We start from the raw sequence: 19,545 nt of genomic DNA on the forward strand, positions 1-19,545 counted from the left end.
GTAATATAAAAACATCAAAATGGTTCTCACACAACAGCAAAGATTTTTGTTTCCATCATCTCCCAGTCCAGGACTGTTCCCACATGTGTCTGTCTCTGTTTTTACTCTCAGTTTTACCCTCATGTCTTGCGACATATGCTGTATAATATCACTGTGAAACGACAGTCATCAAACGTCTATCAGACTATAGTTGGTATCTAAAGTAGAGCTAAAATAAGTCACTATAACTGTTCCTTTTAATAATAAAGCCTGAGATTAAAGACAACATCTTTTGTACATTTGGCACTGCACTGTTTCTGGGAGGACAAATAGAAAAATTCCTCAGTATTCCAGTTAAGTAGAAATAATCTTCAGGGTGAAACAGCAACACTCCTCTATTTCTCTGGAAACCAGAACTATTTTCCATGAAGCTGTGGTTTAGGGGTTTGCGTTGCTTTTATTACACATAATAAACTAGGCTGACACCCAAAAATGGTTGTGGTACACAAGCAGTTAAGAATGTGATATTATAGTAATGTAAAGAATTCCAGGGTGTAGCTGTGTGTGTTTGTGTGTGTAGGTAACTATAAAGGTATCTATAATTTACAGAAGTGTATGTTATCACATGTTCCTGTAGTGTAGTTTTTTCTGTACATACAGTTAGCTCCAAATATTATATCAGCTCTCTCATACTATGTAGATGTCAGCATAGCTGGAGGCGCCGGGTGTGTCTGTGTTTGTGAGAGAGAGAGTGTGTGACCAATTTTTCTGAATTGCAATATACTGTATGTTGAAATTAGTTAATTTATAGTCTGTGATGTCTACTTTTGAAATCTGCTCTGTTTTCTCCACTAATTTGAATGTATTTATAGCTTTGACACGGGAGAATTTGTTTTATATTTTATGAAGCTGTGAAGCTCAAAACATATAATGAGCCTCAGTATAGCCTGTTCTTTTTCACAGTTCACTGTAATACTGAAATATTCTCAGTTAGATATGTGGTAGATGGTAGTTTCCCTCAAGTATCTCTGGGTCTTTTCATTGTTGACTTTTATCTCTGTTATTTAAAAAAATATCTTTCCATCTTGTCTTTTTATTTGTTTTAGAGTTTAAGCTAGTTTAGCTGACTCACAATGTAGCTAACTAATAATTAACAATTTCTGCACTACTTATGACATGATTCAGTCTATCTACTGGATGTTTTTGGATTGGTACAGACATGGACAACCACCAAATTGGTTTCCTTTTCCATTCGTTTTGGTAATTTTCTGTAAATATCAGAATTGCTAACATATTTTCTGCACATAAAACCCTTCTTGGTCTTTAACATTCATATTTTGTCAGAGAGGACTGCAATAAAGACTCATATGGTCATTTAGGTTAATATGTCAAAGGGGAGAAACATACAAGTAAATTTACAATAACATTTTTTAAGGTTAAGCAGATGTTTTTAAATCACAGTAATGGCAGCCATAGCAGCTATGTATTCATGTTTAATTAACAGAAAATAAAAATGCACTGTAGCTGTAGTACTCCATCAGTCAACCCAGTAACAATACTATAATTGTTACAGTAACTTGGTGGCCAGCTGCCGGTAAGTTGCTATAATATTTACTGCCACCTTATCACATTGTGTGTGTCTGTGTGTCTGTACTGAGACACATAAAAGAAGCACTGTAGAGAAAGTGAGACAGGCTGGTTTGCTTTCATCGCAAAGCCTTTCTGCTCCATCAAGTATTTATACAACTATTTCTGTTTGGACATTTCTGTTACTGTGTATATTTGTGAGTTTTTCTGTGTGGGTTTCTGTGCTGCTGTGTGTGTCTTTCTGTGAGTGGTTCTTTGTACATGTGTTCTTGTGTGTTCTGTATTTATGTGTGTGTCTGTCTGAGTCTTTGTGAGTTTCTGAGTGTCTGCAAGTGAGTGTGTGTGTGTGTGTGTGTGTGTGTGTGTTGCTTTACCCTGGCAGACCTCATCATGTCACAGTGACCAGAAAGCAATTATCGGTGTATTGCCGCTTTGAGGAGGACCTCCTACACTCCCCTCTTCCTGCTGAGAGAGAAAGGGAGTGAGAGATGGAGAGGGTAAGAAAGAAAAGAGAAAACAACCGCAGAAAGAGAGGAAGAGGAATAGTTAAGTAGATGAAGAAAGACTGAGAGGAGAGAGACAGTGAGGAGAAGGATGAAAGAGAGAAAAACAATGTGAGAGAGCGAGGAAAACACAGACTCAGAGGAAGAGAATGTCAGGCTGACATTGCTGGATTGGTTTGAGAGCTTTCCAGAGCCACAGCCACAGTGCCCTGCTGCACCGCTCTGAAGGACCCTCACAGACTCTCTCAAATCTCAACTCAATATACAGTACACACACACATGCATGCGCGCGCACACACACACACACAAATACAAACACATTACACCTCTTTTACACACTGCACTACCCACACTGCTAGCCTGTCAGTCATTCAAACAACTAGCCAAGACACCCACACAGAGCTTTTGTCTGTTGGCTTTTTTGACTGCATGTTTTGCAAAACAGTTTCATGTGTAGTATTTATGCATATGTATATTTTAATGGTAATGCTAATAGTATTACTAATATAAGTGAAAATCCTACCTTTGTCATGTTGACATAACTTGACTATTCTTTATAGTAGATTTTCATGATGTACCCAGCAGCAAGCATCATATGCTTCCGCAGAAAGGTGGGTGACCATGAACAGTTAAGTTTCCAGTTTCACTGGACAAGTTTCTTCCAAAGTTTTCAACATACATCTGATGGAACAGGGCCCCATTTCACCAAATTTTCAACATGCAAGCTGCATGATTAGGTTAAGGCCCGATATTCAGTAATATTGAATATTGCAATATTTGCTGCAGAGTATGACCCTCATTTAACTGCTTTGCTTACTGTACTGTAAATAAAACTTTTAACTGCAGTTTATTGGTAGCATCAATTATACCTTCATGCCTCCCTTGCCCTTTACCTGCAGAGCTGCAACCCAATAGCCTATTTTCTTATGACTTGCAAGTGTTACCGCACTGATTTTGTATTGGCCTGTAAGTGCTGCCAAAATACTTCAGCTGCACAGCAGTACTTTGGATGAACAATCCTTTGTAGACAGACACTGATGGCAGATTGCAGCTGCTGCTGATGTGCTACTTTCACTACACAATTAGACAAGGTGTAATACTTACTGTGTCGCTGACATTGGGACAATTCATTAATTAGACATAATAAGGATATAGAACATACGCCCTCCCCCACATCATTTTTCTACCCAGGGCATTCCCTCTTGAACACAGAAACCAATTCAGTATATATTTAATGGTACGTATATAGAATAGGAACCTTTCCTGTGCTGCTTATGCACATGTGGATGCTGTGATGATTTTGAAGATCATGATTATCTTCTTATGTCCCTCTCTGTGGTGGACAGGACATCTTATAGGAACAGTTCTTGTGCTGCAGGCTTTTAAAGTTAGTAAGTTACCAGTAAAGCTGACTGCTGATGAAGCTGATGAAAATAATTGGGAAGTTGGTGATGATGTTGGTGAAGATAACAGTAACAAATGTTGTGATTATGCCAAGGTGGAGAAATCAAAACAAACATGGCGTGTCTCGAGCTTTTCACTATTCAGACTTGGAACTTAAGTGCTTTTCTCTTACGTGACATCCACTCCTGCCTGCAGCTGCAGTAAGTCCAACGCTACAGTCTGATATGTTGTTGGCCTGACATACCGCCTAAATATTGCAGTTAAGTATTTCTTCCAGGTCTGTTTTTTAATGTAAATTAGAAGGTGCAGAACACAAGATCACAACAGGTTCAGATTCAAACAAGTAGAAAGTAGCCCTATATAGGTGACGGCATCCTCACTCAGATTAAGTGTCTTCTTATTTTTTTTATTAATGTTTCCAAGTATTCGTATTCTGCTCTGTTCTGTTATTCTTTAAGGAATTCCATATTTATTAAGTGCTGTTTACTCTCCTCTGTCTCCCTTTCTCTGTAAGTCATACAGTGTAACAGCCTCCGGTGACATGCCTGGCCCTGAGCCAGCGTTATATGAAGGCAAGCTTTCGAAAGCTTTTACACCATCTTCATCGTGTCAAAACTCAAATCTGTGTGTGTGTGTGTGTGTGTGTGTGTGTGAGAACAGTGCTGAGAGAGGAGCTGAAACATTCCAACGAGGAGTTACAGAAAATGAGAAAAGAGAAAGAGCAACTTACTCAGCAGCTGATGTAAGTGTCTACAGTATGTGGTAAAACACACACACACACACACACACATACAGTATATGGAAACTTGTGTTCAGATGGGGATGCAGGTGGAGCGTGGTATTTGGAATATGCTGGGTGAAGAACAGGTCAGTGCAGGGCTTGGCTATATGTATGATTTCCCTCAACCAATCAAAACCTTCTGTACAACCCCATTGGCACCACTGAAACCAGGAAATGCTCACGTTCCTCATACCAGGCCTGCTAAGCTGCATCAACAGAGGATTTGACTTGTATACACTCACACAAAGGTCTACAAAGGAGTTATGACTTGAGGAAAAATATGCGCCTGTGGCTTTTGAAAATATGCTGATGAAGAAGCTCTATCAGTTCAAACATTCTGCAGCTCCTTTGACATTTTTTTCCTTTTCCATCCTCCTCAGTACCTAAACCTGCAGACACACATATACTCACACGAAGGTAAATACAGAACGACGACCACAACACATACTCTACAAAAGCAAGAGATTCAGTAAGTCACATAAATAAAGGTTTTTCAAACCCTTGAACTCTAATGTGTCAGCCTCAGCAGCTGCTGTGAAGTAGTCATGGAAGAAACCTACATTTTAGCATCACCAGCGGTAGGGCTGTGGGTGTGGCTATCGGTCAGTCCACCACCACGCAAGACTATTGGATGAATAGCCATGAAATTGTTTACAGACACAGACACAGGAGTAATTCACTAGTCTTAAACATTTCCACTGTTTAATTAAATTAAAGCACAGCATAGGAAATTCTAAAGGTTTTTAGTTTGTAAAAACAGACTAAAAGCCAAGTCCATGCACACACATGAAGTTTTTTTTATCTCTATTTGCTCGCTATTGACTGTTTTCACAAGCACAAGATTGCTTGAGCTGGTCACTGTAGGTCTGTTTTACTGTCCATTGAATTCTAAATGGATAAATTATTCCATATTTGGTCATATCTTAACACTGGTTTGCACTGTACAGCAGCAACTTTTTCAAATGTTTGTGCACATTCTGAGTTATAGTGTTATTTTTAAGCAACAGAGAATGCTTTTCATCATGTTTTGGTGACGTCAGTTGTAATATTTGGAAAATCAGCCCCTTCAAAGGTTTACACGCAGACACAGAAATGAACAAATACCCACAGAAACACACATGCAGATACACAGAGACACAAACATCCCCCTACCCACAAAGGGAGTAAATGTTAAATATTGCTTCTATCTAATAATCAAAGCATTAAAGGACTACTTGACCTGACAGACTACAGATGAAACACTCATTTGTTCACTTATGTTTCCTCCATCCTCCTCTATAAACATCAGTCTCTCTTCTCTCTCCCACATTTTTTGGTCATAAACTTTTGACCTTTAAAAATGACAGATTTTCCTTTTCTGTCTTTTTTCTAATCCGTTTCAATTCAGCTTCAGTTACAGGAATAACTACCCTGCCAGTATGTGTGGTTGATTCTCAATGTGAGTCTATATATACATCACTTTTTTGTATTTCTGTAGAAGGACATTGTGTGTGTGTGTGTGTGTGTGTGTGTGTGTGTGTGTGTGTTGTGTGTGTGTGTGTGTGTGTGTGGTAAGTGTGGTAAGTGTATGTGTGTCTGTCACAGGTTAGCTACACATACACATTGTTTGCAAGATACATCCAAATAAATGTGGCATTAATAACACTTTTGTATATTTGTGTGTGACATAATCTTGGTACCTTGATACTGATTAGAGTTTTGGTATACATTGCAGAGAAGCATCCTGCTTCACTCACACAAACACAGATAACAAATACAGTTCTCAGTCAGACACAAAAAGTGGTGGTTTTACTGTAGTAAACACTGGTTCTTGCTAACAATCTGTGACTGCAGACATGATGAAATATTAATTTATTCATGGATATTCAGTCCTCATCTTCCCCTCCTTCAACGATGAGTCTCTTCTAACTGCAATTCTTCACACACACTCCATCACTAATTCTTTTACCATATTTTGACTGCTTTTCATATCAGACCGATGTGTTTCATTGTCCCTGATTTTCTGCCTTTTATACTTGCCTGCTTATGTCATTTTGAGTGTTTGAGTTTTATATTGAACTAATGAAAACATCTGGCTTTGGTGCAAGTGAATTTAAGTTATGGTTAATACACCATCACTGTTACTAATAAAATATGGAGTATCTAGATAATGTTATTTGATTTGATTGGATTTTTAAGACAGACATTAAACAAGTTGGTTTGCTCTCTAAATATCTCACCATCAGAGCTCAGCCAAAGTCCTCTGTAAGGATCAGTAAAAATCCTTTATTGACCCCCTCCCCTCTCACACAGATTGTACATGCCAGTGTGTGCATGTATGTGTGTAGGGTGCATGTCCATGCAATATGTGGATCAGGGCTGAGACAGGGAGGATGGAGGGGATGTTTGCAGTCGCACGCGACCCACCCAGACATATGGACATATGCTACAGGGAGAATCAGCCTTAAGGCCATGTTGCATGATGAGGTGTGTGTGGAGGAGGAGGCGGCGGATGTGCTCAAGTCTGAGACTTTATTGCATGATAAGGAGTGTGTGTGTGCGTGTGGAGAGAGGATTGTAAAGAGGGAAAACAGGGCTTGTGTTTATCTGAGCAGCTCAACTCAGCTGTCCAATGTCTACACAGCCGCACAGTGTTCAATATTTAACTTGACCTGTTGGCCAGTTTGAATTTTTTTTGGTGAGCTATGTCAAATGTAGACAAAAAAATAATTTTGTACCCTCACTTTCATGTTTCCCAAAAAGATATACAAAAAACATCTTATTTTATAATTTCATATTTTTACATGCAATTTATTTGTAACATAATCTGAGAGTTTACAATTGTAAATATGAGACTAATCTTAATATAAATCTTAAAGTAAAGTAAAAGTCATGCATTAAAAATTACAATCCACGACTGACAAATTGTAGTACACAACCTTCAAACAAAGGTCTCTCTTCCTGCCCCATGTGTGGCAGATAGTCAGGCGAGGTCTAGACTGAGATCCAGATGGGACGTCTGAGTTGATTGGCTAACCTTCCTTTCACTGTCCAGCTGATGGTGATTGGTTGCCTGTTCAAACACCCTCTTCCACAGCGGCTCTGTGTGGGTTTGTGTGTGTGTGTGTGTGACCTGTTTTCTTCCTGTCCCACTTTGCTTTATATGAGCTCCTGAACCCCTGATTCTCTCTTGAGATCCAAGAACAAAAAGAACCAGTTTGTTTGTGTGCAAGAGGTGTTGCCATGACAACTGCCCAACCTTTGACCCCCCCAGCCTCCGTCAAACATCAGTGTTCCGCACCTGTTGCGTTTCTGTGGCGCCAGCACGTTGCCTTGGAAACACACACATACACACATATTTCAGGGGCGGTCTAAGGACAGAGAGCGGCTGTGGAATCCTTCTGATCCTAGCATGCAATCTGAGCAGCATGCCAGAGAGACACTCAAGGGCAGCTTGTTTTGTCATGACTGTTTACACACACACACAGGAACACACACAGTTCAGGATCTCTAAGCTTTTTGTCTTCACTGTATTTTTTCATAGACCACTAGTATGAGAATAGTGCTGTCTAAGATGCTTTTATTATGTGATGATCACCCATTGTTACCTGGCTTACAGTTTATACAAGTCAGCAGGAGTGATGGGCAGTTACAGCATGAGGGCCATTTGACAGCGTTTGTCAGAGCAACTCCAAACCCCTTCCTGTATGACATGTATGTAAAGGTGTTGGGAAGCTTACTGCTGCTCTCTGATTGGCAGGAGACGCTGAGCTCATCCTTTCATCAGAGGATGAACACATGGATCATCCAACACAGACGCAGGCCAGGTTGAAAGGCTGGATTAGAGGGAAGAGAGGGATAGATGAAAGACAGGATGGATGCACTGAGCAAGGGAGGAGAGATGAAAGAGTGGATGATGGAATGAGTGAAGGTCAAGAGAGAAACAGCAAAGGATTGATGTGATTGATGTGATACAGCTTGTTTTCATCAGGCTGATGCACGCTGACTGTTCTGTGCGTGTCCATGCATGTGTGTTCATGTGTGCATGCATCGTGTGTCTGTGCATGTGTGGCTGTGTTACCGCAGCAAAATAACTATTGATCTCAGGGTGTAGGACCAAGGACCTCGTTTCCCACAAAATCTTGCTCTCCCGTTTGCCTAACACACAAGCATACACACACACACACACACACACACACACACACACACACACACACACACACACACACACTGACATCTTTCTGTTTTTTCTTCCCTGACCTCGGTCCTCCGTTTATCTCATATTAGATAAAAATCAGTCACAGCCCTTTGGGAAAGAGGAAGTCTTTTTTCTTCCTCTCAGATTCAAAAGAAATCTCCCTTCTCTTGTTTCTCGCTCCCTCCCTCCCTCCCTCTCTCTCTCTCTCTCTCTCTCTCTCTCTCTCTCTCTCTCTCTCTCTCTCTCTCTCTCTCTCTCTCACTCTCTCTCTCTCTCTTTCTCTCTCTCTTTCTGTTATCATGTGAGCACATGCCGCACAAGAAATAGAATTTTCCTGAAATGCAGAGGTTTTTTTCCTTTTGTGTGGCTGTTTGGTATTTTGACTTTCTTGCCATACACCACAGTGGGAGGGGAGGCTCAGCAGGGTGTCACTGGTACATTACAATTTCAGTGTCAAGATTCTCCATGTCCTGCGCTGTCTGCCACTCGTATCTTTAGACTGGATAAACAGATGGCTATACACAGTTGTCTTCACTTTAATTTGTGGTGGCACACCCACATGTCTTGTTTGTTTCACTTTCATGATACATTGTTTGACCGGTTGTCACATCCAATTACACTGAAGAAAATATTCTTATTCTGATTATAGCCAGGAAGGCAGAGTGAAGATTAATGTTTGATTCATGTCAGCATCTGTCATCCACAACAGCTGATTAAGTCTCTTTACAATCTGCTGGAGTCTGCAGGTATGTGCTCCATCTGCAGTCTGTAATTTGAGTGGCGCTGTAACGGTCCTGACAGTTGAATACAGCAAAGTAAAAGTCAAAAAGCGCTTTGCCTAGGTCAAGCTGGTCAGTATCAGGCCGGCAGTCAGAGGAGGCACACAAATCAGACGAGGGGCAGGCAGGCAAAAACAGATACAGGCAAAGGTCAGGATCAGTAAAGGCACAAACAAGTGACCAGACTGGAAATACAGAAATAATCTGGCAAATGGCTACAGGAAAGGGGCTAGTATTTATACTAAGAGAGTAATGAGGCAATGAACAACCAGTGGGCAGGGAGGTCAGGTGATGCAAGTGGCGGAAACATGAGGTGACAACAGGGCAAGTGGGATTGGCAGGGTCTGGAAAGAGAGATGTTAATGAAAGGCAACAGCAGCAAGAGGCAGGTGAGACAGAATGCAAAGCAAAACCTAGGCAGAGGTGGCCAGCCTGACAGATGCACGCTGTCATGGTGTGGTTACGCATGCCAGCTCAACTGTGGCTACTTTGGTTAGTTATGTGCAAGTCATTACAGGTGGAGAGAGTGACGTCTTTGTGTCACGCACAGTTAACTCAGTCCCATGGAAAACAGGACAATTAAAACATCTTTCTTCTTTTTACTTGCCGCCCTTCAGGAGGAGCCCTCATGCTGTGATTATAACCTGCTCCTAACATGGCCCACTGATTATGAATAATAATGGATTTCTTCAAATTTCACCTTGATTCCATGTGCTCACAGAGTACACCACACGCCTGCAGCCACAAAAATACCCAAAGTGCTCCACCACTCCCTTGGTGCACTGTGCACTTGACTGCACTTTGAACCCTGTGTTTTACAGTAATTCACAAAACCACCACCCGCTGTCTTACTCTCTTACATTTTCTCTCTCGCTCTTAGCTCCGTTTTCACCTCTGAAACAAAGTCAGGAACAGGATACCAGAATTTAAGGGGTAGTGGAAACAGCAGCTGGGAGTCAGATATCATGTCATCTCTGACCTTGAAGACAGAAAGGAGAGAGAGAGAAAGAGAAACAAGGGACAGGCACAACGGACTGTAAAGTATGAATAGCATACTGTAGCTAAAAAGGCAGAATGTAGGAGCACTCAGGGGCCTGCTCTAAATCACCAGTAGCTGTGACAGCATGGGAGGAAAAGGAGGTTAAAAAAAGAGGGCAAAAGAGCGAGAGAGAGAGAGAGGAAATGGGATGGAGATGTGTGATGAGAGGTACAAAGAGAGGGAGGCTGATAACTGGTGCCAGACAGCTGTGAGTGTATGTGTGAGTGTGTGTGTGTGTGTGTGTGTGTGTGTGTGTGTGTGTGTGTGTGTGTGTGTGTGTGTGTGTGTTTGTTTGTGTGTCTGGGCTTGTGTCGCTATCCGTATTGTCACAGTTAAATGATGAAAATATTGCCATTAATATTACACTAATACTTCCACATGAGGGTGTTTAGTTATACAGTATAAATGTTGTAGCATTATTGACACTTAAAAGGAACAAAAGCCAACCAGCCTAGAATCTATTAAATATAGTGATATGATGAATTATTAATAAAGTGATGATCTGAACTGGCTGCTTTACAGAATATTCTTTAGTAAAATGGAGAAATAATTCCACACAGTCGGAGCAGTTGTTGAAGATTGGCAGTGAAAACAGGCTGTCTGTCTGTGAGCTCAGACGTGCAAGCCCTCTCACTCTGTATCCTCATTGCGTGTGGCTGCAAGGTCACAGGGCTAGACAGCCAGCTACACACACACACACACACACACACACACACACACATACACACAAACACATTAACTTATCATGCCGCCAGAGAGGGGATTAGGCTGAGAAGCCGACAGGGTTAGGGGGGTTAGGGTAAAGTCTGTGTGTGTGTGTGTGTGTGTTTGTGTGTGTGTGTGTGTGTGTGTGTGTGTGTGTGTGTGTGTGTGTGTGTGTGTGTGTGTGTGTGTGTGTGTGTGTGTGTGTGTGTGTGTGTGTACACAGGAGTTTGGAGTACCACATTCTGTCATGGCATGCAGAATTAGAATTAAAACTGATTTCCAATTTACTTTCTAAAGAGCGAGGCAGCAGCTTCACATGGTCTTCCATGGTGATCTCAAAAACCCAGCAGAGCTTATTTACCTTGAATTTAACAACTAAAAACATCTGAATTTCTTATGTTTTTATGTTTTTCAAGCCAAAAGAGTAGAGATGTACATAAAGCTGTCCTGAACCTTTGCCGATCCCAGAGGGAGAATTCATTGTTAAGCTTGGCTTCTTACACATGGAGATTTAAGCGTAGGAGTAACAAGAATAGCAGTTGTATGGATTTGGTATCTTGCTCAAGTACTTTCCAATGACACTTGAAATTGCAAAAACATACTCTGTGAGTAAATATTAAATTTCCCCCTGCCTGAATGTGAAATGTGGGTACAATTTATGTGAATTACATTTTAGGTAAAGAGGGAGGTTTTACGCTATTTTCAGTTATGTCAGTCTGCCTTGCTCATAAATTCTCTCTACAAATGGTGAAAATTTAGTGAACATGCCATCTACTTTTTGTCTTCAGGGAGCAGACGAAACAGAGCAAGGAGCAGCTGTCCCAGCAGGAAGACTCTGAGAAGGAGCACAGAGGAAAACTACTCAGGTACACTAACCTTCTTTTTCTCTGCACATTTGTTTTATCTCATGAGATAAATTCCCGTTCCATCCCTTCTCCAACTTTCCCCAATCTCTGCACTCATCCCACTCATTCTCCTCCATTCATCTTCTTCCTCTGCTTCATCTCTCTCCTCCATCTCCTTCCTCCCAGAGAGAGGTGGGGATATTAGTGTCAGCTGAAATCTGCTCTTGGATCAGTTGAGGAGATCTTAGGCTCCATAAAGTGCCAGTGACACAACAGAGAGTCTCGTGTGAGGCTGGCGCAACAGATGGAAGCACTTCTTAGTTGGCGTGGAGTCATGTTTCTCACACACACACACACACACACACACACACACACACACACTCACACACACACACACTCACACACACACTCATCTGTCCACAGAGGCACGCACTAACTGTAGATGTGCAGAGGCGCAGTGGCACTTCTGTTGGAGCGCATCACACTAATAAGCAGGCAGACACATGTGCACACACACACACCCAACCCACATGCATACACCCACAGACAGACATATACACAAGGAGCCTCTCATCTTTTCCATGCAGGCGTTAGATGTATGTGGGGTGTGTATTTTTTCACATGGTATCTGCTGCTATTCTTTTTCTAAGCCGCTGGCAGCCTGGTGTGTTCAATTACACTGTCGATTTATTTCCCTTCCCACACAGCAGTCTCTGATCTCACCCTCTGGCTCCTATACAGCTCAACATATGATAGCACTCCACTGGGGGGTGGAGGCTATTCTAGCAGGGGTGAGATTTAAGGAGGAGCGAGCAACCCCCCCCCCATGGCTGACAAAAATTTCATGGGAGACAACAATTCTTCAAATTGTCTTCGATTGGTGCAAAGGTGCCCAAAGATAATGTTTATCTGGTCGAAAAGCTTCTGTGTCTGCAGAGAAATCAATAAGCAGATGCTATCTGCTACCTGCTGCTTTCAAGTTGAATGGGTTGTGAATTTGTTCCAGTTTCACTTTGTCCACACGCTCTTAAATGGGTTTTTGTGAATCTCCCAGTAATTTATTTTCTTATGTTGACCTAAAACAGAAGCACCAACTGCCAGAACACTGACCATAAAGATACTGACACTTTTCCTAAGTAAGTAAGAAGGAGAGGTGAGATGAGAAGATCTTCCTCTTTTTTTTCCTGTAGATAACTTCAAATTCTACACTTCATATGCTCAATACAAAAATACTCTTCTCCACTTGTCTGTGTCCTGATAAAGGGAAAAATCTATAAACATGAAGCACAAATATTGCACAGAGGCAGACTAACACATATTCTGACACATATGCGATCACACAGGGTACAGGAAGAAGAAAATACTTCTTCTCATGTGTTTACAATATGTCTGCATAAGGCATAATGTGTATTCTCAGTATTGCTTGATGTGCCAAAGCTCTCTACTAATCTACAATGATTTGGTACTTGACCTGTGTTTTAGTTGAGAAAAAGAAAAGCAGGATGGTTGTTTGAAATTTTTTTTTTTTCTTGCCCTAGTTTTGGTGTGTTAATGTGTGTGTCTAACTATAAGGAGACTGGTAAGGTTGGAGAATAAACGGCTTCTCTTTTATGTAACAGACTTGCTCTGATGCTCGCACTCACCTGTCCACCTGTGAGTGTAGAGTTAGTGTGTGCCTGCAGGTATGTGTGTGTGTTTCTTCAAAACATGCATACACATGCCCGATGTATACAGTATGGATAGTAACTATGTGTGTTACTGCATCCATACGACAGGTTAAAAGGGGAGCTGGAGGAGACACACGAGAGATGGTTGTTATGCCAACGGAGGTGCGACACCATGCAGGAGCAGCTGTCGTCATGGCAACAGAGAGAGGAACAAATGAACCGGAAGTACTGTGCAGCCGAAGAGGAAGTGACACGACTGAGGGAAGCCCTGGAGAAAGTGAAGCAGGAAACAAGAGAGCTGAGGAGAGAAAGGTCAAGATTGTGATATCTGTTCTGCTCTATTTACTTTATCGTCTCTAATCAGGGCCCCTCATTACCGTATCCTCATTACCAGTCTATTCTGCTCTACGAATTCTGATATTCATAACCTGGCAAATGGTGAAACAGGAGAAACCGATCTTGAACCTCAAAATGTCTTTGATAATCCACAAATTGATCCTTCCTAAAGGAATAGTTTGACATCTTGGGAAACAGCTGCATTGATTTGTAACAGTTACAAATGAAACAGAAGCAAAATACGTATATGTAGCCAGCAGTGATTCAGTCACAAATATGAATGTCAGAGTTTATTGTAATGGAAGATGCAGTTTGGTCTACTGGCACTTCTCAAAGCCAGTCAGAAGCCCATCTCATATTGGGAAGATAATATAAGATATTGAACCACGGTGCCAAATTGGCTGCTCTGGGTTGATCTGCTGACCAGTTAAAGCTTACTGGGAACCAGCTTCAGTGCATGGCAGTGCTTTGCTTTTCTTAAAAGCAAAACCACAACCACAGACTGGTGGCTGTCTGAATCCCTGGTTGGGAAATGGACTGTTTTGTTCTAATGGTAAATATTTACAACCCTTTTGTGTCTAAGAGGACATGGGGTGAGTAAAGGCAGGAATCCTGTGTATTTGTGTTTGTCAATGCAAAACCAAGGGCGTACATCCCTTCTATGACTGCAGTGAGTGTAGATCTAATAGAGTGTTGGGAGCTGTGCCCAGTCTCTTATGTAAGGCGTTACCTCTCCCTGTGTGGCTGGCTCACACTGCTCAGTAACCTTGCATTTAGGGTTGTTTATCCATGTCAATACTTTATCTTGTTTTTTTCATCACATTGACTAAATGTCCTTGATTGCAATGATTGCCGATAACATCAGACAGAGCTTACCTTAGGGCTTTTACATAGTGCTATTATATTTACCCCTTACTAAGAGTTTTAAGCAAAATTCAGGTTTGAATTAACATTCATATCATTCATAACAAAACAACAATAATGCTATGATTGTATACATTTTTAAGAGCAAAGGAAAATTATTTTAACCTACATATAATTAAGTCCACTTCATCTGTAGGCCTCCCTTTTTCATCCTTTGTATTAATTAGAAGTCACCTACAGGAAACAGTGTTACTATGCTGCAGCATTACTCATGACAATTCATTAAAATGTTTTTGCATTCTTTATTAGATTTATTCCAAGGTAACACAACTGAAGGATTTGACTAAATAATTCTTAAAAATAAATATGAATAACATTTAAAATATACATGCAAACCATTATATAAACATTTAGTAATAAAAGTTCAAGAATTAAAAATAATGTGAAACTTAAAGAAATAATAACACACCAACATATGAAAGAGACATTAACATCCTCCTACACATTGTATGGACCATGTGTGCCTCTCCATGCAGCAACTCATTAGTGAAGGTCATAGGTTACAGTTCTATGCCATAAACCTGTAAGATAATGTGTATAAATATACAAATCTATCATCCACTCAGCTCCTCGGCACTACAAGATGTACAGTATATTTTCAGTGCCAGACAGCTGCAATTATGCTTTCTCCCTTCTCGGAAAGAGATGGTTGCTAGGTGAACAAACAGGCTTTTCATAACCATTTTAAGTGTTTCTGCTTGTTCATTCTATGGTTAATCTTTTGTATTTGTGTGGGTCCTAGTTTTTAATATAATGCATTACGGGGTTTTTTTTAGCTCTGGATTATAATGTTGTTTGAGAGCAAGGTGTTTAGGGAAGGAGGAGGAGGAGGAGAATTTCCTATCTGTGTCTTTCCAAACATTATCAGGTCAACTGCATGCTAAAGGCCACGGGTTACACTGCTGTTCCATAAATCTATGTGATATACATTTACAAATGAACAAATGCCTTCTGTTCAGCTCCGCTGTGTTACAATACACATACATCGGAAGATATATTCCCTCTGTGTATCTTTCCTGGACATAAGATCTGCAGTAGGCCTCAGTGTGAGGAGACTTAGCACATATCAAACTACTGCTCTTACTAACATAAGAGACCTGCAACATATCCTGAGGATACTTTGATCATCCAGGGAAATCACCGGTGGACCAAATTACATCTCTCCAGCTCCAGAGCTCTCTTTACCATGACTGCAAGTCCGGTTCAAATTCTCAGACAAATCTCCACTGGCGACAGACTTACAAAGTTTATAGCTCTCAGAGATGCAAGACAGGGACGATGGAACCAGCTAATTGTGTCCAGATTGTGCCATCAAGCAAACTGACCAGACCCCAGAACACTCCAGTCACGCTGTTCCTTTCCAGAGATCTGTGAGCAAACAAACAGTTCACCAGTTTCCTCTGCAGTGAACTTTATGGTCCAAGGAAATATTACCACCAGAGGAACCACAAAGCCATCTGAGATAAAGCTACACTGAGTGTGTATCCACACACAAACACACACCTTTCCCATCACATATCTAGGCGACCTGCAGTTTTTTGTCTCATGTGAATGTGATTATATTGTGTGACAGGGCAAGTATGAAATTGGCCTATAAACACACTCATATTTAGTCCTGGGAAACATTATGAACAATTGTTAATCTGTAAAAAGAAAAAGGAGACTGAAAGTAGCATCACATTTTATTGACAGCTGGTTTGTGTGCCTATCATTCACTGTGTTTGCATCAAAATGTTATTTTCTCTTTCTCTGAGAAGAGATGCTCCAAGAAACCCATAATGCTGTGACACTTAAAAATATGAAAGATTAATCATAGAATCAACAAGCAGAAACACTGACAAACCGTCATGGAAAGCCATTTGTCTTGTTCAGCAGCTGTCTCTCCAAGTAATAAATTGAGGACCTGATACTGAAGAAAAATGGACTGTAGCGCAGGAGAGCCAAATCAATTATATTATTTATATAGTATGTCATATAAGTAGGCACTGCAACTCATGAACCTCAATGTGGAGGTTACCTCATATAAGAAGCACTCAATCTGACATTTTGCATAAGAGGGTTTTGTGTTCGTCTTTTCAGGATCTGAAACAAGTTTATAACCCTTGGGCAAATGTCTCTCCCATGTGTGTGTGTGTGTGTGTGTGTGTGTGTGTGTGTGTGTTTTATCATCAGTTCATCTGCTCTTTACTATAAAAAAGTATCTTTAATGCCTTGAACAGTCAAACTCACCATATTGTGTCCTTTCTATCCTGTTGGCAAGGAGGACCAGCAGTGAGTGTTGCATAATGAAATTAAAGTCTCATGATGAGTAGGGATTATAGGTCATTTGTCAAAACTTCCTTTGATTGTATTATTCTGTTGAATAATCCTTTCAAAGAGTGTAAAAAACAATAGTATTTTGTGCTGTAGATGAGGAAATTAAGTAGATGAATATTTATAAGAATAAATTGCAGAGTGTAACAGTCTACCATCTAAATAGTGTCTGGAGTTCAGTAAGCTTGTGAGGTTTGTTGGTAAGAATAACCCGCAAATGTTAGAATGCTAAGATTCAGTGGCAGACTTGAAAGTGAAAGCCTGTCCTCCAGGCTGAAATAGCTTAATTTTTCCACTTGATCTCATTATTTAAATAAATATCAGTAGCTTGGTGGGACACAAAGAGACACCCAAGCCTGTTTCTATGCAGCTTCTATGAGGCGTCCTCAGCTGAACTGAGAGTTGTTGGAGGTCTAGTGGTCAATGTGTGTGTGTGTGTATGTGTGTGTGTGCGTGTGTGTGTCTAAATGTCCTTTCTTCAGATATTCAGAGAGGCTCAGAGAGGAAAAGGCTGGATTACTGACTTGACTGTACTCACTTTGAATCCTGACCGCAACTATTCACACATACACACATACATGCACGCACACACATTCCAAGACGCCTTTTTTTTTTCATTTAGCTCTCGTTATGAAGTTGAGAGATTTGACCGCTTCAGTTGCACTCCTTCAGTGACCCATGAAAAGGACGCCGTGTCCCTTTGTTCATACAGCGATTTTTCTTATACAGAAACACACAAATAATCAGATCTATACTACATTTCAACAGTAAACCATATACCTTATCACCACTTCTCATGTGCTTCCTCTTACCAAGCCTACTTCATTAATCTTATCTGATTCTATCTTTGTCTTCTTCTGACCCCTGTTATCCCATTCAAACAGAGCCCCAAACACGCACTCGTGCCAACCCCTCTGTTGCACGCATCTAACCAAAAACAAGCGTCATCCTTCTGCCCTTAAGGACCCGTTTATGTAATACCACTAACTGTGGTAAATAGTTTTGTAGAGTTAAAAATATATTTCATACTCAGGATATATCACTTGTGTAATAAGCCCTTTGCAGGGTTAATATGGGTTAATATGGCTTTGAAAACGGTTTATTTATAGTAGGAGACCGTGGAAAGAAAAGCTTTATTCCTCCGTCATGCCCATGTAATGTTTAATCTGCTGTATGCCTTTTTCTTAAGTCAGGTGTCAAGGCACTCAGATACTTGTAAGTTAAGGAGGTAATTCAACACATGCTAATGCTGCTTTGCACTATACTATAAAGCAAATATAATAAGTATATGTGATTAAAGAATAACACTGGATTATTTTGAATTAAAAATGACCAGAGCAAAATAAGCTTACTTAAAGAATAAACTAACGTAATGATTTTCCAATTTGGAGCCAAATCTGTCATGAGGGACATTCGTATAATATTAAAGACAAAAGAAACTTAAATTAAAGCCAATTACTGATACGTAAAAAAGGTCCCTCAGTTACAATATCAAGGATAATTTCTCCCTGCAGGTTGACTTGGCCATGCAGTTATTAATCTTGTAATGTGGGACAATGCAGATGTTGATGAAAACCAGTTATGAGGTGACAGGGAAAAGACAATCTCAGCATTCACCAGACAATAGTTCCACCAGGCCTGGGTTGGAATGAGGGTTGGTGGGATTGTGGGACAGAAGGAAAAGAGAGAAAGACACATAAGGGAATAGACGGAGGAAGAGAAAAAAGAATAAATGATGGACAGAAAGAACGATAAGCATGAAAGGACACAGGGAAGGAAGTAGGGAGGAGAGGAGGCTTAGAGAGAGAGGGTGGGAGGCTAGGATTGAGGGATTGTTGTAGGGAGGAGGGATGGAGACCGTGACTGCGGTTGCAGTGGTTACTTCACACACTGTCTGGCTCTCGCATGCACACAGCCCGGGTCACAGGGGCCGCACATGATCTTCACGTACACTCACACACACACTCTCACACAGGCGAAACATGACAGCTTGCCCTTGATTCAGTTTAACTGACACAAAGTTAAAGACAGAGAGACAGAGCGAGAGAGGAAAAGAACACGGAGAGGGGAAAAGAGTGAAAGTGGCAGAAAGTGGAGAGAGTAAAAGATTTAAAAGTCAAGAGAGGTCAGGAGTATCTGTGCGGTTCCTCATCCATCTGTTAAATGTGAGAGGACTTGTTTCAAGTGGTTTCAAGCAGCGGAGGAATGTTTTCGTGACAGAAATTATGATCTCAAAAACTCTCTCCTCTGTCTGTCCCTATATAGAGAAGAGGTTTAATGCCTTAGGCTTTACACAATTAGGCTAATAAAAAAAACAGAAAAGATTAACATCAACCACGCATCTATAAAATACTTCCGTCAGCTATGCTTACCGCTTTCTTACAGCTCTCTTACAGCTCTTTTTTTCTCTCATCTGTTTCTATATTTTCTAAATTTTTTCTCCCTGTTTTTCAGAGTGGAAAGTATTATATCATACTTGTCTGGGTCTTTACTTTTATTGTGGCAG

The 19,545-nt window shown here is 40.8% G+C and overlaps 1 protein-coding gene across 1 annotated transcript in view; it reads left to right on the plus strand.

Moving 5' to 3' along the window:
- lekr1 (leucine, glutamate and lysine rich 1) overlaps positions 1-19,545 on the plus strand; it is a 75,050-nt gene that overhangs the window by 39,446 nt on the left and 16,059 nt on the right. Inside the window, exons 6-8 of the mRNA XM_056373310.1 lie at positions 4,134-4,215; positions 11,743-11,820; positions 13,575-13,778. Of these exons, the coding sequence (XP_056229285.1) occupies positions 4,134-4,215; positions 11,743-11,820; positions 13,575-13,778 (364 nt within the window). The remainder of the gene's footprint in view (positions 1-4,133; positions 4,216-11,742; positions 11,821-13,574; positions 13,779-19,545) is intronic.

Source organism: Seriola aureovittata, chromosome 4 (genome assembly GCF_021018895.1).
Source record: "Seriola aureovittata isolate HTS-2021-v1 ecotype China chromosome 4, ASM2101889v1, whole genome shotgun sequence".
Lineage (NCBI taxonomy): Eukaryota > Metazoa > Chordata > Actinopteri > Carangiformes > Carangidae > Seriola > Seriola aureovittata.